The 17212-nt window shown below is 53.1% G+C and overlaps 4 protein-coding genes across 6 annotated transcripts in view; 2 read left to right on the plus strand and 2 right to left on the minus strand.

Annotated features, from left to right (window-relative positions):
• Window positions 1–1877, plus strand: part of CAPZB (capping actin protein of muscle Z-line subunit beta) — a 64036-nt gene extending 62159 nt beyond the window's left edge. The window contains exon 10 of one of the 2 annotated variants that reach the window (XM_030507608.1): window positions 1625–1876. Coding sequence is in view for 1 of the 2 variants with exons in the window: in XM_030507609.1 (XP_030363469.1) it covers window positions 1625–1712 (88 nt within the window). In the remaining variant the exon portion in view is untranslated. Of the gene's footprint in view, window positions 1–1624 lie in introns of both variants that reach the window. The other variant, XM_030507609.1, reaches the window with a different exon arrangement.
• A 3464-nt stretch (window positions 1878–5341) lies between these two features.
• On the minus strand, window positions 5342–10451 carry SLC66A1 (solute carrier family 66 member 1). 2 transcript variants are annotated; one of them, XM_030507611.1, is made up of 8 exons: window positions 10130–10451; window positions 9578–9783; window positions 8810–8939; window positions 8499–8586; window positions 7094–7248; window positions 6794–6886; window positions 6307–6492; window positions 5342–6010 (listed from the first exon to the last, which is right to left on the minus strand). In XM_030507611.1, the coding sequence occupies exons 2-8, from the start codon at window positions 9745–9747 to the stop codon at window positions 5912–5914; spliced, it is 921 nt and encodes a 306-aa protein (XP_030363471.1). In that variant the 5' UTR covers window positions 9748–9783; window positions 10130–10451; the 3' UTR covers window positions 5342–5911. The 2 variants fall into 2 exon arrangements, with proteins under 2 accessions (XP_030363471.1, XP_030363470.1); XM_030507610.1 differs by having other exon boundaries at window positions 9918–10433.
• AKR7A2 (aldo-keto reductase family 7 member A2) lies at window positions 9746–14204 on the plus strand. The gene is made up of 9 exons (XM_030507977.1): window positions 9746–9772; window positions 10211–10270; window positions 10417–10690; window positions 11150–11337; window positions 11858–11962; window positions 12448–12544; window positions 12646–12745; window positions 13078–13207; window positions 13701–14204. Exons 1-9 carry the CDS (start codon window positions 9746–9748, stop codon window positions 13860–13862), a joined length of 1143 nt encoding a protein of 380 aa, XP_030363837.1. The 3' UTR covers window positions 13863–14204.
• A 685-nt stretch (window positions 14205–14889) lies between these two features.
• On the minus strand, window positions 14890–17206 carry MRTO4 (MRT4 homolog, ribosome maturation factor). Its single transcript, XM_030507612.1, has 8 exons — window positions 17069–17206; window positions 16934–16992; window positions 16755–16858; window positions 16584–16665; window positions 16347–16414; window positions 16005–16156; window positions 15527–15603; window positions 14890–15213 (listed from the first exon to the last, which is right to left on the minus strand). The coding sequence occupies exons 1-8, from the start codon at window positions 17094–17096 to the stop codon at window positions 15061–15063; spliced, it is 723 nt and encodes a 240-aa protein (XP_030363472.1). The 5' UTR covers window positions 17097–17206; the 3' UTR covers window positions 14890–15060.
• Between the last annotated feature and the right edge of the window lie 6 nt (window positions 17207–17212).

The following is a 17212-nucleotide window of genomic DNA, read 5'->3' on the forward strand; positions in this document are numbered from 1 at the left end:
ATTTGGAATGTCACGCTCTGGGATGTGGCAGGATTTACCACTTGGCACTCTTAGCTTGGGAGCAAGGAAGGAGCATGTGGTCACAGCCCCAAAGTGGCGTTAGCTTGGAGTGATTCGATCCAGAAGCCCTGGGACTCTGTCCCTTGTTACACCATTTCAGTGAAGAAACTCCTGCTAATCTGAACATCCTCCCTGCAGGAAGGAGTGAAATCTCGGAATTGTCACAGTTCTGAGGGGAAAAAAACCCCCAAACCTGAGTGTTACTCCCCATGACTCCTGAGTAAACGTGAGCTCATGCCACATGCACATCCCTGTTTGCCTGGTGCATCTTGAATCCCTTGGAGCTTGGAATCCCATCCTGGTCAAGCTCTAGTGAAGCGTTTTGAGTCTCTGCTTTGTGCTCTGCACAGCCTCTGAAGGGCTTTGTTCCTGTGCTCACATTTGCTCTGGAGCTCTGGATGTCCAGCAGTGACTAACCCTGAGCCAGTTTAACCTTCCACTCCATAATGAGTTGCAGATGTCTTAAACATGTTAAGCTGACGAAGGGAAAAATGCTCTATTTGTTGATAATGGCCAAGAACCACTTCTTCAGCCTGTGACAAATGCAAATAGCAAATGTATATATTCTTATTAAAGCAGTGGAAGTCTCCAGAGACAAGAGAATGGAAATAGTGTTTAAAAAATGTTAGGAAAACAACTGCCACAAAGAGCAGCCTTGTTTACAGGAGCAGCATCCAGGGAAAGAAGGGAGTTTTGAGTCCTGAAAAGGGTGTGAAATTGGGTTTGTGGGGGGAGAAATCCTACCAAATCCTGACCCCTTCTGTGGGAGCAGCTCCTGAAAGGTCCAATATTATTAGTCTGTCAATGATCATACAGAAGAGGGCTTTTGAAAAGTGGGAATTTCTTCCTGTCCCATTGCAAACGGAGGTTCCTCCACAACTCTTCCAGGACAATGAGCCAAGATGACTCCTAAAAGATGTCATTTTTCTTCCACAACCAAACTTGTAGCAAAAGGGAACCCCTGCAACAGTCTTGCTGACAGAATCTCTGTTCTCCTTCAGCTGATTTGATTCCCCAGTGCCTGTAGGTAAGGTACAAACTGGAAAAGCCAATTTGGGAACAGGAATCCGGCTGCTTTTCCCCCTTCCCGGTGAAGCCACCGGAGGGAGGTTTTACTGCAGCTGCTGGACCCTGGGTGAACAGTCTGCAAAGGGCTCAGGAGCTGCCCCGGCCCTTCTCCCCTTCCTGGAGAGAGGCTGGATTTTCTCTGCCTTCCCATCACGGTCCTTTGGAGAGCAGGAGTGCTAACACCCTTCGCTGGTGGGACACTGGGGCTTTTCCAAGCTCTAACATAAACCAAACCTGGGAATCTGCCTCCAGCAGCTGGAGGCTGAGCGGAGCCGCTGGGGCATCTTGGTGCCATCCTTGCTAGAGTGACGTTTGCTTTGATGTTCTCACTGGAGTGTTCACTTTGCCTTCTGCTTTCCGTGTTAAACCAGGCGAGCTGAGGTTGGTGTCCTCTGAGCCGGGGCTGAGGTGCTTCTCCTTCCTCCTGCCCCACGTGCCAGGAGACCCTCGAACCACCTCCTCTCGCCTCTGACTCGCGTCTCCTTCTTCCCCGCAGGTCTGTGCAGACTTTTGCAGACAAATCAAAACAAGAAGCTCTTAAAAACGACCTGGTGGAGGCTTTGAAGAGAAAGCAGCAAAGTTAAAGTCCTCTCCATGCTAACAAGACATGCCATGCACTCGTTAGATTCCTTTCTTAGAGAACTCATCCCTCCCCTTTGCCCTTTTCTGTTCCGTCACGTCACGATTTGCATTCAGTACTACCCATGCAACGCCATCTCCTCCCCATGAATAAAGCTGTACAAACTTTTTCAGTCTCTGAGGCCTACTTTGCACCACATTTTACTCTTGAGACCTTAGGCTATGTCTGTAGAAGTCCATGTATTTTTTTTCCCCCTTCTCCTCTTCCACCTTCCCCCCCCCCCATCTATATGCATAACCACGGATCATTGTTTGTCTTCTCCTTCCCCCTCCTCCTCCTCCTGCCTTTTGTTACATTGGTGTAAAAAATGTAAAACAAGAATTTATTAAATACTGTGGTGTGTGAAAGAAGAAGAACTGGAAAAAAGAAAAAAAAAGACTAATAAATCTATTCCACGTATGTCTGGGGCTGGGCACAGGGAATGGCTGGTGGGAGGGAGGGGAGAGGGTGTTCCTCGGGCTTGTGCTGTACTGAGTAAACCAGTTGCAAGGAGCTGTTGATGAGGAGACCTGCTGAAAGTTCTGCTCTTCCAGAGCCTGGTTCCGAGGCGCTTTTCTGTCGATTTTTATGGAATGCAAAAATGGGTTTTCTTTTTGGTTTGATTTTGGGTTTGTTTTTTTTTTTTTTTTTGTAAAGCTTAAATTGAATCTACATCTGAGACTTGAGCCTCCATACAAAAAACAGAAAAAAAGAGAAAAAAAAAGACTAAAATGACAATAAAAAACCTCCCAGGAAGCAGCGTGTGTGCCACTGGTGTCCTTCTTATTTCTCTTCCCTTCCTTACAGGGTTACTTGGGGGTTGTGCTGGCAACGCTCTCTCCTGCAGCGCCTGAAGCCATCGCTGGGGCTGAGGTAGGTGGATGTTGCTTGAAAATGGTGGCAAAAGTCAGTAATCCAACAGCCTCTGCGTTATCTGGCCATGGAAAGTGGGAAAGTGGCTTTTTCCCCCTTTTTTTGCCCTCTTTTTCTCATCTCCAGATGAGCTGAAACTTGTTTAAAGAGGGTGGGATGTCCTGTTCCCCGCACATGGAGCGTGGCGTAGCTGCGTCACCCACGGGCCTGATGCCCTTCCAGGATGCTGGCACTGGGATGTCAGCATCCCATGGCTGGGATTGGCACTTCCAGCATCCAGCAAACATGGGACAGATGGATTTAGAGGAGGATTAGTCCAGCTTTGCTGGGTCTGTTCTAAATGGCTGGGGGGGAATGCGTGTGTCAAAGCATTCCAGTTCACTTGGCAGCTTGAGGTGGGTGGTTCCAGCCACTGGTGCTCACCCAGAAGCTCCTCAGGTGGGTCCCTGTGCCATTTGTGTAAAGCTCCCTCCTCAAGCACTTGGTGGGCCCCTGCCCAGCTCCTCTCTGCTGTGGTTCCAACTGATCCTGGTGAAGCCGAGGCAGCAAATACCCACCGGGGTGTTCCTGCCTGTGGAACAGTGGAATTAGCCTCTGGGTGAACCCGTGCACATGGAGACTTGGCATTGCTATTGATTAACGTGCTCTAACGTTGCTTTTCCAGTATGACCCGTTTCACAGCCCCACATCTGCAGGTGATTATGGAGTGTGCACTCAGGGGCCTCTGCTCTGGAGCCCAGCTCACACAGGTCAGGCTGCTCCGAGCCCTGTCCAGCCTGGCACTGGCAGGGATGGGGCATTGTTCCTCTTTCTCTTCTCCAAGCCCCATAACCTGATGGTTTGTGCTCTAACCCCCAGCTCCGGCAGCACTTCCCCACTGTGGGACCAGTTCTTCCTGGTTTGTCCCTGATTTGTTCTCTGGTTTAACACTTCCCTCTGCAGAACCTTCCGTTCCCAGCTCTTTGGGGGCCAGGGCTATGTTACAGACTCAGAGGGAGGCAAACCTCAGCCAGAGGCTCTTTGTGACACCAGTTTCCACTCACCCTGATGGTTGCCGGCACATTAACTCCCTGCCCCTGCAGCAGCAGCCACTCACCTCGTGCCATCATCCCCAGCCTGAGGGAAAGAAAAAGGAAATCAGTTTTGTCCTTAACCTGTGCTTTGGATACACCTCTGGGAACAAACTGCGGGGTTTAGAGATATATATATTTACCTCTTACGTTGGAACTTCCTTGTCCAGCATAAGAAGCGCCTCAGTGAATCAGTGCAGGGCAGTTACTTAGTGTTGTGAGTGGCAGGGATGTGGCTCTTTGTCTCAGCCAGGCCATCCCCGGCATTCCAGGGCTGGCTGAGGCTACAACCCCTCCTTGGATAAAGCCAAGCCCCAGCGTCTTTGTAATGAACAGGAATTGAGGTCTAATGAAGCTGTGCTCTCTACCTTGCTTGGAATCTGCTCCTGGTTTGTGTTAGTGCTGGGTACACGCTGTTTTGCTGCAATTCCTAGGGACGGACAGCAGAGGAAATGTTGCTGGCTCAGGGATGAGGAGGAGCTGAGCAGCTTCAGTGAGCCTGGAGGGGGAGAATCACGACTTAATGCTGTGAAAAACCCACCCACTTTGTTCAAGGGGCTCAGAGAGGCTGAAAAATACTTTTTCTTTCCAAAACTAAATGGGGCAGCTCCAGAGATGGGCACAGCTTGTGTCTGTATTAACTTGCTGGTGCGGTTTGATGGGCACTGGGACTCCCATTCCACACGTGATCCAGGCTGTGCTGTGTAGTCCCAGAGCTGTGGTTCAGCTGCCTCCGTGCGAGGGTGAATCAGGGAAGGAAGCGACTTCCTCGGGAAGGACGAGTGTCACAGGACTGGCTGAGGCACTGTCAGTGGGTGATGATAGAGCTAAAGCTGCACGGGGACAGGGAAGTGCTGGGTAGTGGGGAAGTGGAGAAAAGGGGAGCAAAATTAGAGTTAATGGTGACTGCAGGGAGGGGAAAGTTCTTGGTTTTAAAAGGACAAGTTCATAGAATCATAGAATGGTTTGGGTTGGAAGGGACCTTAAAGCTCATCCAGTTCCAAGCCCCTGCCACGGGCAGGGACACCTTCCACTAGAGCAGGTTGCTCCAAGCCCCTGTGTCCAACCTGGCCTTGAGCACTGCCAGGGATGGGGCAGCCACAGCTTCTCTGGGCACCCTGTGCCAACGCCTCAGCACCCTCACAGGGAAGAGCTTCTGCCTCAGAGCTCATCTCAATCTCCCCTCTGACAGGTTAAAGCCATTCCCCTTGGCCTGTCCCTGCAGGCCCTTGTAAAAGGACAAGTTGTGTTAGTTTTTCTTGAAGGGGCTCCAAGTCTCGGTTGATTCTCCTCTTGCTTGCCCTGTGAGATGGAGCTGCTCCTGCCCAGCAGAAAGAGCTCAGCACATGGGGACCCAGCTTTTCCCAAGCTGCTGCTTCCTTCCACTGTTAAGAAGCCACTGCGCTGGTGTGCAGGGCCCTGGGAGGGGATAAATCCATCAACAAGAGAGTAATAACTAAAAAGCAGAGCAAGCAGAGGCAGCATCAGCCTTGATAACCACCTCCACAGCTCCCAGAGAGCAACGGAGCAACTTCCCCAAGAAACCCACGCAATTAAAACGAGAAGTCAGAGCAATGGGGGCTGAGAGACACAGTGACAAAGAGGCAGGAGCTGCCAGATGAACTGGCCAAATGAAACCAAAGGAGGCACATGGGCAAGGACTTGTTTTATAGACATGAGCCGTGCTAATTAAAGCAGGTTTGTGTGGAGTGAAACACTTTGGTTATGCTGCTCCTTCCCTCCCTCCTTCTGAATGGGTCCAGTCACTGAGGTATCTTCTAGAGTCAGTGGTGGAGACACGAGGCCCACAGAGGTAACTGGTGCTCATGGTTGTGGTGGGCCGCTCATCTCCATCCCCTCCCCACAGCCCTTCCAGCTCTTCTCATGTTTGACGGCGCTGAGGAAGCTCCAGATCACCCCAGAGAGGCAACAGATAAAGAGAAGTGACTGGGCTCAGCTGTAAGAGCTACAAAGAGCAACCTTTTGAGGTATTAAGTTATTCCCTGTTCATCCCAATAGCATCATTGGTATCAAAGAGGCACGAGGGCTCTCAGCAGTACCCTCTGCCGCCCGGCTGGGCTTTAGCAGCACAACATGTCAGCCCCTGGCTCAAGTCCTCTTCTCCCAGGAGCTGCCGGGGTGGAGGAGCTGGTTTGCCCAGCGCTGAGGTCAGCTTTTGTGTCCGCATCCTGCTCTTCTCCCTCCGGGGCAGGTCCCTCTGTCAGCTCTCCAGGCTGTCCCCGTGCTCCCCGAGAAGAGCACCCCTCTCTTCATGGCTACCAGGTCTTCCTCTCCGATAAGCAAGGAACTGGAAGGAGATCTGAGGAGAAGTTAAGGCTCCTCCCACAAGCAAGGGTGGATCTATGGAGGCATTGGGTCTCATCACCTGAAAAAAGGCTGTTCGTGCCAGGAGATGACAACGGGATGAGCTTAGTGAACACGAGGGACTGAAGCATTCAGCTGTTGCAACACCATAGGTTACTCACTGGCATATGAGTGAGCAAGGACAGCTCACAGCAACCACTGAGGAGCACCAACCCACCCGCTGCTGCCTAACCCTGCCTGCCCCAAGGTGGGACTGGATCCAGGAGGGAAGCATTGGCAGGGAAAGGATACAACTATGTCGAGGGAAAGGACGCCCAGGCTGCCCACCAGCCAGGGGAGGTGGTGCAGGACGTAGTCACCTTCACTTTGCCCTGGCTCAGGGTTCTTCAGGAGGACACTGAGGCCGTAGAGCGAGTTCCCCAGCATCACCAGGGCAAAGAGGGAGTAGGAGATCCCGATGGTGGATTTCCTCTTGTACTGGAAGAAGAGAGGCCAGAGAGAGAAGTTTGGGTGCAGCTCTCTGGAACCTCATTAGGAAGTAGTATTAATCACCCTCCCCCCAAAAAAACAGAAGAAAAAAGGTGGTGACTCAATGCTAAGAGCCTTTTAGTTCCCCCTTTGCTTATAAATCAAGAAAAATGAAAATCAGTTTTGGAGCAGAAATGCAGAAAAATAGTCCCTTACGAAATGATCAGAGATGGGGCCTCTGAGCAAAGAGGAGGAAGGCGATCCCGCCACCACTTCCATCTGAAACCCCAGGACCTGTCCTACCACTTACATTCGTGTAGATCTGGGGCACTCGGGAGCACAGGTACAGCACAGAGGAGACGGAGCCGATGGTGAAGCCGATGATCTCGCCCCTGGTGAAAGGCTGCAAGGCAAAGGGGGGCACTGAGCAGCCCCGTGGTCTGAGACATGCGCTCACCACGGCTCCGTGCCAGGCCCCAGCATGGCCAACTCCTGCCCTTCATCTCCCCACTGAGCACCAAGTGCGATGCACTGGTCCAGCAGGACGTGCCCACCCCACCGGACACTTTATCTTCTCCCCACCATCACCCAGCTTTAGGACCCAGCTCACCTCTGACACAAGCTCACCCACGTGAGTGGAGAGCAGGGACCTTCCTTTGACCACCACCGGGTCCTGCGCCACCGCAGCACCTCTGCCCAGGAAGGAGACGGTCGACAGTGTCCCCAGGGAAAGGAAGACGAAGGCTGCGTTGATCTCGGCAGTGACTGTGGGGGATCAAAGCAGAGGCTGCTCAGTGCAGCCCAGCAGCCGTGGTGGGTGCCAGGGCCCCCTCTGAGCCCTTCAAGCTCTCTCTCATCTCTGCGGTGGCACAGTCAGTGCTAATGGCTGCTGTGGGCACTTTATCTCACAGCGATACAGGCAATTTGTAAGTTATCAGGGAGGAAACTGCTCCTATCTCAGCTGGCAGGGAGAGCACTCGAGCTTCTTTGTGCTTCAAGAATAGTCCCCTCCATCTAGAAGCTTTTCACAGGCTTAACTCACCACAGTGCACATTCAAATCCCTGCCAGACTGAGCCTCAACAGCAAGACTTGGGTTGTATTCTGGCAAGAAGCTCTCCAGCATTAACAAAATGAGACAGCTGATGGGCCAAATACCAACTGGTTTAGTAAGTTAATGGCTTTAGTAAGCTAAATAGTTATCAAGGTCCCAGGGATGCCTGTTGTAGTTCAGAGATAGCTGCAATGCTAAAAAGTGGATTTCCTCTTGCTGTTCAAGCCTTGCAAGCACAGTTCAGGGTCCCTTTCTACTCCATTTGAACAGGGAGGAACTTCTCCGTCACACCAAGGCTGCCACTAATTGTAAGAGGAGCACTGACCCCTGAATTTCTTTCTGTAGTTAATGCAGCTCCCAGGGGGGTTATTTTCAACCCAGACATTGCCTGGCTGTTTGCAGAAGCCCCAGGCATGGCTTGTAGCTATTTGGCTCTGGTAGGAGCTCAGGTTATTACAGAATCCCTCAAGCTGGAAGGGACCCCAAGGATCATTGGGTCCAACTCCCTGCTCCTGGCAGAACTACCTAAAACCAAACCATATGACCAAGAGCATTGTGCGGATGCTCCTTGAACCCTGACAAGCTTGGTGCCATCACCCTGAAGAGCCTGTTATGGCTACTAAGACAGAGGCAGGAGTAGGATAAGCAGTGGGAATGCTGGCTTTCAGGAGCAGCAATACCATTTCCTCTCTCAGTGATCCCTGGTTATTATCCCATTTTTCCGTCCTGACTAGTCTTGATTCATCCCAGGTAGAATATGATAATGATGAAACTTCAAGAAGAGGCAACAAGAACCCCTACAGCTGGGTTTAAAAAGACCAGCAAGCAGAAAGAAGTATCAATGCATCTGGAAAGCACCTCTGCCCCAACACATCTCCTCAGGGATTCCTCCCCCTCCTGGATGCACAGCCAAGGAGAAGTCAGCCCAAAAGCCGGCCCCACCACCTCGTAACCCCAACTCACATCCTCCACCCCGGTTCTTCACTTTGTAGTAGCAGTAGAGAGACAGCATCACCAGGTCTGCGAGCACATAGTAAATAGCTGTGTAAACCTACGGGGAGAAGGATGGGTTGGTTCTACCTGCAGAAGGGCTTCCAGGTGATGGCTGGGATGAGCCAATATCCCAGGGGGAGAAGGAAGTATCCCCAGGAAAAGGACACGGAGCATCCTGGGGCTGTTTGGGTCTCTGGTGTTGGATTAAGCAGCACCCATCCCTCCTCCCTGCAGTTCAGGGTGCCTGAGAGCCAACCCAACCCCAGCAATTTGGTTGGTACCTGCAGGGGCAACTGATGAGCCAGGAAGGAACCGATGAGGTTTAGGAGGTCTCCGCCCAGCCATCCCAGCAGGAAATATATGGAGAGGGCCCGGTCCATGATGCCTGTTCTGCAGGCTTGGTAAAACTGCCTGCAGAGACACAAGCCCCCGTATGGTTCAGTGCTACCTGGAAATCATCCCCAGGATTCCCTGTTGCTCCCACCTGGATCATATTGCAATTGCAAAGCACTTGGTGCCAGGAGCAGGGAGTAGGGATTCCCTCTAGCTAAGCCAACCCCTGTAAGAAGTCCTGCGACCCACTGGGTGCTTGCATCAATACACGGGGCTCAAGCCCTTGTGATCCATCCCTCACGCAGGGGGAGAAGGCAGCAAGGAGAAGCACCAGTTGCAGAAAGTGCCTCTCTGGTTATGAAATAACCTGATGATACATCAAGACCCATCACATCCCCCTGCAACGGTTGTCCCAGCACTTCCAAGAAGCCCAGGGCTCCGGGAAGCATTTCTTCCACACGCAGGACCTGCAAGGACTGCATTGCAGTTGGCTTACGTGGGTTATTTCAGCTGCCAAGTATGATAATAGCAACATAACAACAACAAGGCTGTGCTGCCAGCTCCCTCTGCACCCCTTAAATCCAGGCTTTCCAAGCCCCGATTGCTTTTGCTGGGGAGAGTTAATAATTGAGGCAGCTCGAGCTTGAAGTTTGATTGTTAAGAGAGGAGTGTTGTCCCATGGGAAGGGCTCGGCCGGGTTTGGGAGCGATGCTTACGGAAAGGAGGCAGCTGCAAAGCAGAAGATGGAAACCAGACCCAGGATAACGCTGGCGATGTCCCGGCTGTCCTGGGCACACTCATTGAACACATCCATCACCCAGCGGGAGCCGTTGGGACAGTCGGAAAGATTCCCGAGCTGGAGACGCCTCCAGTGCCGCGGATCCATGGTCCGGTGCCCGGGTGGTGGTCAGGTGGGATAATGCTGCGGGAAAACATGAGAACATGAGCAAAACGTGGGAAAAACATAAGAAAAAGTTAAATAACGCTGAGGGAAAATAGAGATCTATTAGGAAGAGACTCTCAGCTCCTCCAAAAGCCTTGCAAAAACCTCATTACCGGCTTTAACTTCGGATCCAGTGGGATGTCCGGCTGGGAATGCCGTCACCCAGCAGGATTTGGCCTCAAACAGCCGAACCCCTGTGGAACAGGGATTCACCCCACTGCTTTACTTGCCTTTAACTCGGATGCAGCGGGATGACCGGCCGGGAATGCCGCCACCCGTCAGGATCCCGCCTCAAAGAGCTGCTCCCTGCGGGACAGGGACTTACCCTCACTCCACGGCGGCCCTTTGGGAACCGCCTTTATTTCTCTTCAGAATCGCGTGGGTTGTGTTGTTTCTCGTCCCGCAGTCTCCTTCCTCAGCCGCGCTCAGGAGCTCGTTTTGCTTCAACACCCGGCTGCTTTTTCAGGTAATTTTTTGCAAACCCACCGCTTTTACCAGAACCTCCTGCTGCTCTCCGTCTCCCGCTGCCTCCCCAGCAAGCTGCCGTTATCCCACCGGCCCGATTTTGCCTGAACCGGGTGTTTTTCGCCCCAAACCCGGCTGGCTGTTCAGCGCTCCCCTCAGCGCCGCGCAGGCGCGGGCGGGGCGGGAGCGCGCAGGCGCGGTGCGGCGCGGGCAGCGATGGCGGCGGCAGCTGGTGGTGCGCGGCCCGCTGTGGTGCTGGGCGCCATGGAGATGGGGCGGCGGGCCGGGCCCGAGGCGAGCGCCGCGCTGCTGCGCGCCTTCCTGCGCCGCGGGCACCGCCTGCTCGACACCGCTCACATGTACGCGGGGGGGGAGTCGGAGAAAATCCTGGGCGCGCTGCTGGCTGCAGGCACCGAGCCCGGTACGGCCGCGATGGGGTCGTAGTGGGGCTGGGGAGGGCGGGCGCTGAGGGGAAGGGTGTTCCCTGACAGGCTGGCGCCATCCCTGAGGAGAAGGGGCATACGGCGGGCCCGCTCCCCGGGGATAAGGGTCTCCTCTGCCAGGCTGGCGCCATTCCCGAAGATAACGGGCTTCCCCTGGAGCTGGCCCCTGAGGAGAAGGGGTTTCCGTGCCAGGCTGCTGCCGTCCCTGAGGAAAGGAAGGGACTCCCCTGCCATTGCTGACCCCTGGGCCTTGAGAAGGGCCTCCCTCTAGGGCAGACCTGCAGTCCCTGAGGAGAGGAGCCTCCCCTGCGAGGCTGATGGGGTTCCTGAGGAGAGGGGTCTTCCCTGAAACCCCCCAAGCAATGCTTGTGTGATGCCCCTTATCCCTTTCCTGATGCTGGAACCATCCCTGCTCATTCTTCCTTTCTCTCTGCCAGTGCAACTTGCCACCAAGGCCAACCCCTGGGAGGGGAAGTCGCTGAAGCCCGAGAGTGTGCGATCACAGCTGAACACATCCCTGGAGAGGCTGAAGAGGACAAGTGTGGAGCTCTTCTACCTTCATGCTCCCGACCATGGGACCCCGATTGAGGAGACGCTGCTTGCCTGCAATGAGCTGCACAAAGAGGTAAAGTGGGAAGAGCAAGCCTGGAGCATCTCTTGGTTCCTTCCTTCTCTTTACCTTTTGTAAACCAGGGCTGCTTGTGCCCTTCTGCAGTGCTGGGTTTGCACAACACTAGGAGGAGAGGACACACAATGGCCAGGGCAAAGCCCTGACTAGCACTCTGCTGCGTGCTCACGTGGCGCACTTTGTTCCCAAGAGCTCTTGGAAGCATGAGACCATCTGGACTTTGCTTTCAGTGTTAACTGACTACGTTAAGATTAGTGCTGGCAGTGGGTGAAAGAAGACTTCCTGAATTGCATTAGTCCAGTAGTGGCATTTAAATTAGAATGAGTGAATTCAGAATGAACAGAAAATGGGAAATATTTCTGTTGGGTCTTATAATTCATAGAAAAGGTGGGCAGCGATGAGCAGGGAACTCCGGACTGAAATTTGGTGCCTGTTCTTTTCACTGTTACCTTGCACTTTGTAGGTACAAATGCACTTCTAAAATCTGGACCTGAATATTCCTTTTATTTCTGTGCAGGGGAAGTTTAAAGAACTTGGTCTCTCGAACTACGCAGCGTGGGAGGTGGCAGAAATCTGCACCATCTGCAAATACAACAACTGGGTGATGCCAACTGTGTACCAGGTGAGGGATGGGGGCTGGCCATGGCCTGGCAGATCTTTTGTGGGGGCTGAATCCAACCAGAGGAGCACAAAGGTTCAGATCAGAACAGCATAGAACTGGTTCTCAGTGTCCTTACAGCAATGGGCAGCTGCTGTGGGGAAGTGTCTGGGACTCCCAGATCTCGGACCAGCCCCCAGATAACGCAGCAGAGGAAGCTGTGGCAGTCAGCCTGGGAAGTGCTTTCAGGACACGTGTGATTAGAAGGCTGAGGTCACTTCTGGGAGAAAGCTGAGTCCGTGTTTGTTCCTTGAGTCAGTGACTCCCTTAATGTGGAACTGAAAAATTAATGGCTTTAGGTCTGTTCCTAAGCAGATAATAACCTTGTGTGACCTGAAGCTGCTATTCTTTGTAAGAGCACTGTCAGGGAAGGGTGGGGAAAAGGCTATTCAGGTGCCCACTGCCCTGAGCCAGTGTTTGGAGTTCTTTGTCTCATCACCCTTGTGCAGGGCATGTACAACGCGACCACTCGCCAGGTGGAGGCTGAGCTCTTCCCTTGCCTGAGACACTACGGGCTGCGGTTCTACGCCTACAACCCGCTTGCAGGTACGGGGAGGGAAAGGGCAAGACTTGGAAACAAAACCCGTGCAAAATGGGGGCTGAAGAAGAGCCAACCCATCCCCAAACGTGCTGCTGACCCTTTGCAGGAGGGCTGTTGACTGGCAAGTACAAGTATGAGGACAGAGACACACGCCAGCCCACAGGAAGATTTTTTGGGAATGACTGGGCTCAAGTTTACAGGGACAGGTATGTTTTGAGCTGATAGATGAGCAGGGAGATGGGCCAGGAATGATTGCTTAGAAACCCACAGCAATGGTCAGCTGAGAGGAAGCAGAATTGACCAAAGCTTGTGTCTGTGCATGTGGTTGGGGCTGTAGCTCGTGACTGAGCTTTGCAGAGTGGTTTTTAGGCTCAGCTTCCTCCAGGCTTACAGTGGCAGGTTGCAGAAGTCCTTGGAGGCTACAAAGAGTTGCATGGGGCTTCCTGAAAGCCTCTTGTACTAGATGGGAATATAGACGTACCACTCACTTGAGATCCTGAGGGCAGTAAGAGGGATTTTGTTGGGTTTTTTCTTGCAGGTACTGGAAAAAGCACCATTTTGAAGGCATTGAAATAGTAGAAAGAGCTCTGAAAGATGCTTATGGCTCTGATGCACCAAGCCTGACCTCGGCAGCTCTGCGCTGGTTGTACCATCACTCCAAACTGCAGGTGAGAGCCAGGCAGCTGTTGTGGCACACAACCAGGGCAAGGTTTGTTAATCTGCATGTCCTGTGGGCTTCTAGCGTTCCCAAGGGAATATTGCTACATGACTCTGCCTGCCACGCAGCAGGAGCAAGTTGGCTCTGTATTTCCTCGTGGTATCCTGTGTTTGTGGGATTGGGAGAAGTGGAAGATATTAAGGGGCAGTTACTTCCCACCCAGACAGCAAGGTGACTTCTCATCAAACTAGGAAATTAATGATTATATTCCCCATCTCCCCAGAATGTTCTTGTAGCTCCTTGTGAAGTAGGGTTTGGCAGCTTTTGAGGCATTGCCACAACGTGGAGATGTTCTGGCCCTATGACCAGAACTTCATGGTGTCAGTTGTCTGAACACCCAGCAGCCACTGGCTGCTCTTTACTGGAAGGAAAGGTTTCAGCTGTGGCTTGGGAGGTGAACCAGGTTTCTTTTGGGATGAGCAACACCTCTTATCGCTTTCCAGGGTTCTCTTGGAGACGCAGTGATCATTGGGATGTCCAACTTGGAGCAGCTTGAGCAGAACCTCAACTACAGTGAAGAGGGGCCCCTGCTCCCGGCCGTGCTGGAGGCGTTTGACAAGGCCTGGAGCCTGACTGCCTCCGACTGCCCCAACTACTTCCGCTAGAGACCAGGGTAGGGACAAGAAAGTGGGTGCCATGGGGGTGGATAATCAAGCGCAGGAGAGGTACTTACCCACCCTGCCCTTCTGATCAACATGCAAATGGGTTTGCTGCTGTGCTAATACTAATGAAGCTTTGTAGGAATCACTACAGCTGTCAGCACTTGGTGTGTTGGCCGTGCCTTTGTCCTCCTCCCCTCCTGGACCTTCAGCTCTGTGCAGCACACTGTGATTTACGCATGTAGTTAATAGGGGAAAATGGACACGTAACTGGATGAGGGCCCCAGTTCACCTTTAATGTGAGATTTTAAATAATCACATACAATAAAACCTTTGTTTCACACAGCCCCTATCTCTTAATCACAATCTATCTCTTAACCCACAACCTGGCTGGCTTCTCCTTATCTATGCTCTGCAACCTCGAGCTCAACAGCTCCTCTGGGTCAGAGGGTGGGAGCAAACCCTCTGCAACATGTTGGAGAGGGTCCAGATAAGACCCACAAAAATGATGAGGGGGACAGAGCACCTCTCCTGAGGAACAGCTGAGAGAGTTGGGGTTGTTCAGCCTGGAGAAGACTCCAGACCTTACTGTGGCCTTTCAGTTCTTGAAAGGAACCCATAAGAAAGATGGGGAGAGACTTTCTAGCAGGGCCTGTTGTGACAGGATGGGTTTAAACTAAAAGAGGGAGATTCAGGGTGGATGTGAGGACAAAATCCTTTACCATGAGGGTGGTGAAACCCTGGCACAGGCTGCCCAGAGAGGTGGTGCGTGCCCCATCCCTGGAGCCATTCCAGGCCAGGCTGGATGTGGTTCTGGGCAACCTGACCTAGATGAAGATGTCCCTGCTCATTGCAGCAGGTTGAACTGGATGAGCTTTGAAGGTCCCTTCAACCCAAACTGTTCTGTGATCTTTCCCAGTAGCAGGCACACTGTGTCCAAGCTGTGTTACATTTATGTGCTTTCATGTTCAGAGAGGGTATTTCCTCAGATCCCAGAGTACTCCAACAGTAACAGGCAGCAGCAACAACCAGCTGAGGTTTTATATGTACATTTATATATATAAAAAAAGCATAATTAAGGTCATCTTTTATGAAGAGTGTATTTGAACAGATAGTCCTTGTCTTGTCCTCCAGGTGCAAATAGGGAAGGGAAACCTCTGTTTCTAAAATAGAGCTGTCTCGTGTCCAAGCACAAGGACTGCTGCTAGTCCTCATTGCTGTCATCATCCTCCTCTTCTTCCTCCTCCTCCTCCTCCTCTGCTGCATCTCCCACAAGCTTCTGGAAGTCTCCAGTCTCCGAATTCCACAGAAATTTAATGGTGACTTTAAACTCTGCCATCTCGTAGCCAAAGAGTTTCTGGGAAAGGACACAAAGGTGTCATTCCTGCTTTAATTCCACAGCCTGCTTAGCAGAACCACATCCAGGAAATAAACACCACTTCCAGCTGGGACCTGCAGCAAAGCAGGAGCTAAAATAACTGCTGCAGTTCTAGCACTTGTGTTAGGAAGGTGTAAGGATGTTTGCAGCCCCCCACTGAGCAATACCCAGCAGTGCTGCTCACCTTCACCCCAGAACTCACGCCCTACACCACAATTAACCTGAGAAATTAATTAGTTTGTATTGGGGAACACAGGGGCTCACACGGATGCCGTATTAAAAGGTTACTCACCAGGACTCGGGCTTGTTCAGGGGTGAGAACATCCCCTTCCTTGCAGACTTCATAATCTGAAAGCAGTGTCACCACTCCTGCAGGACCAGAAGCTCTTGAAATAGGCTCAGAAATGCTGGAGAAGCCCAGGGAAAAGCAGGGCTCTCACAAACACCACCATTCCCTGCAAATAGTGAAACTCCCCAGGAAGCTGGGCGAGATAAGCTCTAAAAACCCCTACATCTAGTTTCTGAACAGGACGCAGACGTGCTGGTGGTCTCCACTGAAGGAAGATGGTACCCAATAGCTGGTTGCTGGCTCATCCTCTGACAATGGTTTGGGAAGAGCAGCACAAGAATATAATGAGTTCTAGCACCAGCCAAAGAAGACTAAAGCTGCCCATGGGATTTTCTCCAAAGCTAAACTCTCTTATTTAACATTCAAAGACATTACCCGTGCAGGTGAAAGCCAAGCTCCCCCTCTCAGCCCTGTCCCATACCTTTCTTCAGCGCCGTTGGCAGCCCCAGCTGCCGCAGCTGAGGCTCCATGGAGTGAGGAAACTGCTCCAGGGGTCCCGTGTCCAGGCTCACCGTGTACGTCGCCTTGTTCCCTGCACGGGCAAAGTCCACCTCTTTGAACTTGGAGAACCACCTGGGACAGGGATAGGTAACAAGAGCTTTAGCTGCAGCGAGTTCTTCCCTGCTGTTGGGAAGATGAGTGGAAAAGCCTCACGAGATCCTCCCTGCTTGAAGAGAAACATCAGCGAGTGATGTAGACAAGGGCAAGGAAGACAAGCAGCTGCTCTGTGTTCCAGCCCCTCGCTGCACCAACATGTACTTACTCATCCACCTCATCTTTGGTGCGGTTGGTGAAGAGGAGACCGACTTCCCCCCGCAGGTGTTTGCTGACCTGAAAGACAGAAGCCATCATGGGACTCGCAGTGTCCAGGGATCAATCCTGCACCGGGGCAGAGCTCTGCCAACAACAGGCATGGGTGCCACAACACCGGTGGGTTCTGTTGCAGTATCTGAGGAAGCTCAGCTTTATGGGGGCAAAGCTTCCAGGACACAACCCCTACCTTGTGCAGGTTCTCCTTGTACTCGCTGCTCGGCTCACGTCCCAGCGCCACCATCATCACTTTGTTCTTCCCGAAGAAGATCCTGGACCGGCGAGAGAAGAAGGACGAAGCGACCATCAGCCCCCGGGCCACGCTCCCCCCGCGGCAGCACCCCCGTGCCCCCCACCTCACCGGCTGTGCTTCCAGGCGTTCCGCACGTCCTTCAGCTTGTTGTTCCTCATGTTGGCAACGGAGAAGACGAAGATGTACTTGTAGGTGTCCACGCATCTCCGCAGCTGCAAGGCAGCGGTTAGCGGGGACCGGGGCACCGCGACACCGCGCGGGGCCGGGCCGGGCCGGGCCGCACTCACCTCGGCGATGAGCGCCTGCTTGGCTTCCAACCCCTTCCTGGGCGTCCGCGTCAGGGAGACTGCGGGGAGCGGAGCAGGGAACGCGTTAGCGCGGGGGTGAGCAGGGCCGCGGGCGCCGGGACCCGCCGCACTCACCCTTGCGGTCCCGCCTGGACTTCGGCATGGCTCCGCCGCCGTCGTGCTCCGAGGCCCCCGCGGCGGCGCTGTGCGGGCTGCCGGGACCCGCCTGGCGGGCTGCCCCGCGCGGTGCCTGTGTTCTCTTCCCGGTTCCGCGCGGGG

The sequence above is a fragment of the Strigops habroptila genome, chromosome 16 (assembly GCF_004027225.2).
Source record: "Strigops habroptila isolate Jane chromosome 16, bStrHab1.2.pri, whole genome shotgun sequence".
NCBI lineage: Eukaryota > Metazoa > Chordata > Aves > Psittaciformes > Psittacidae > Strigops > Strigops habroptila.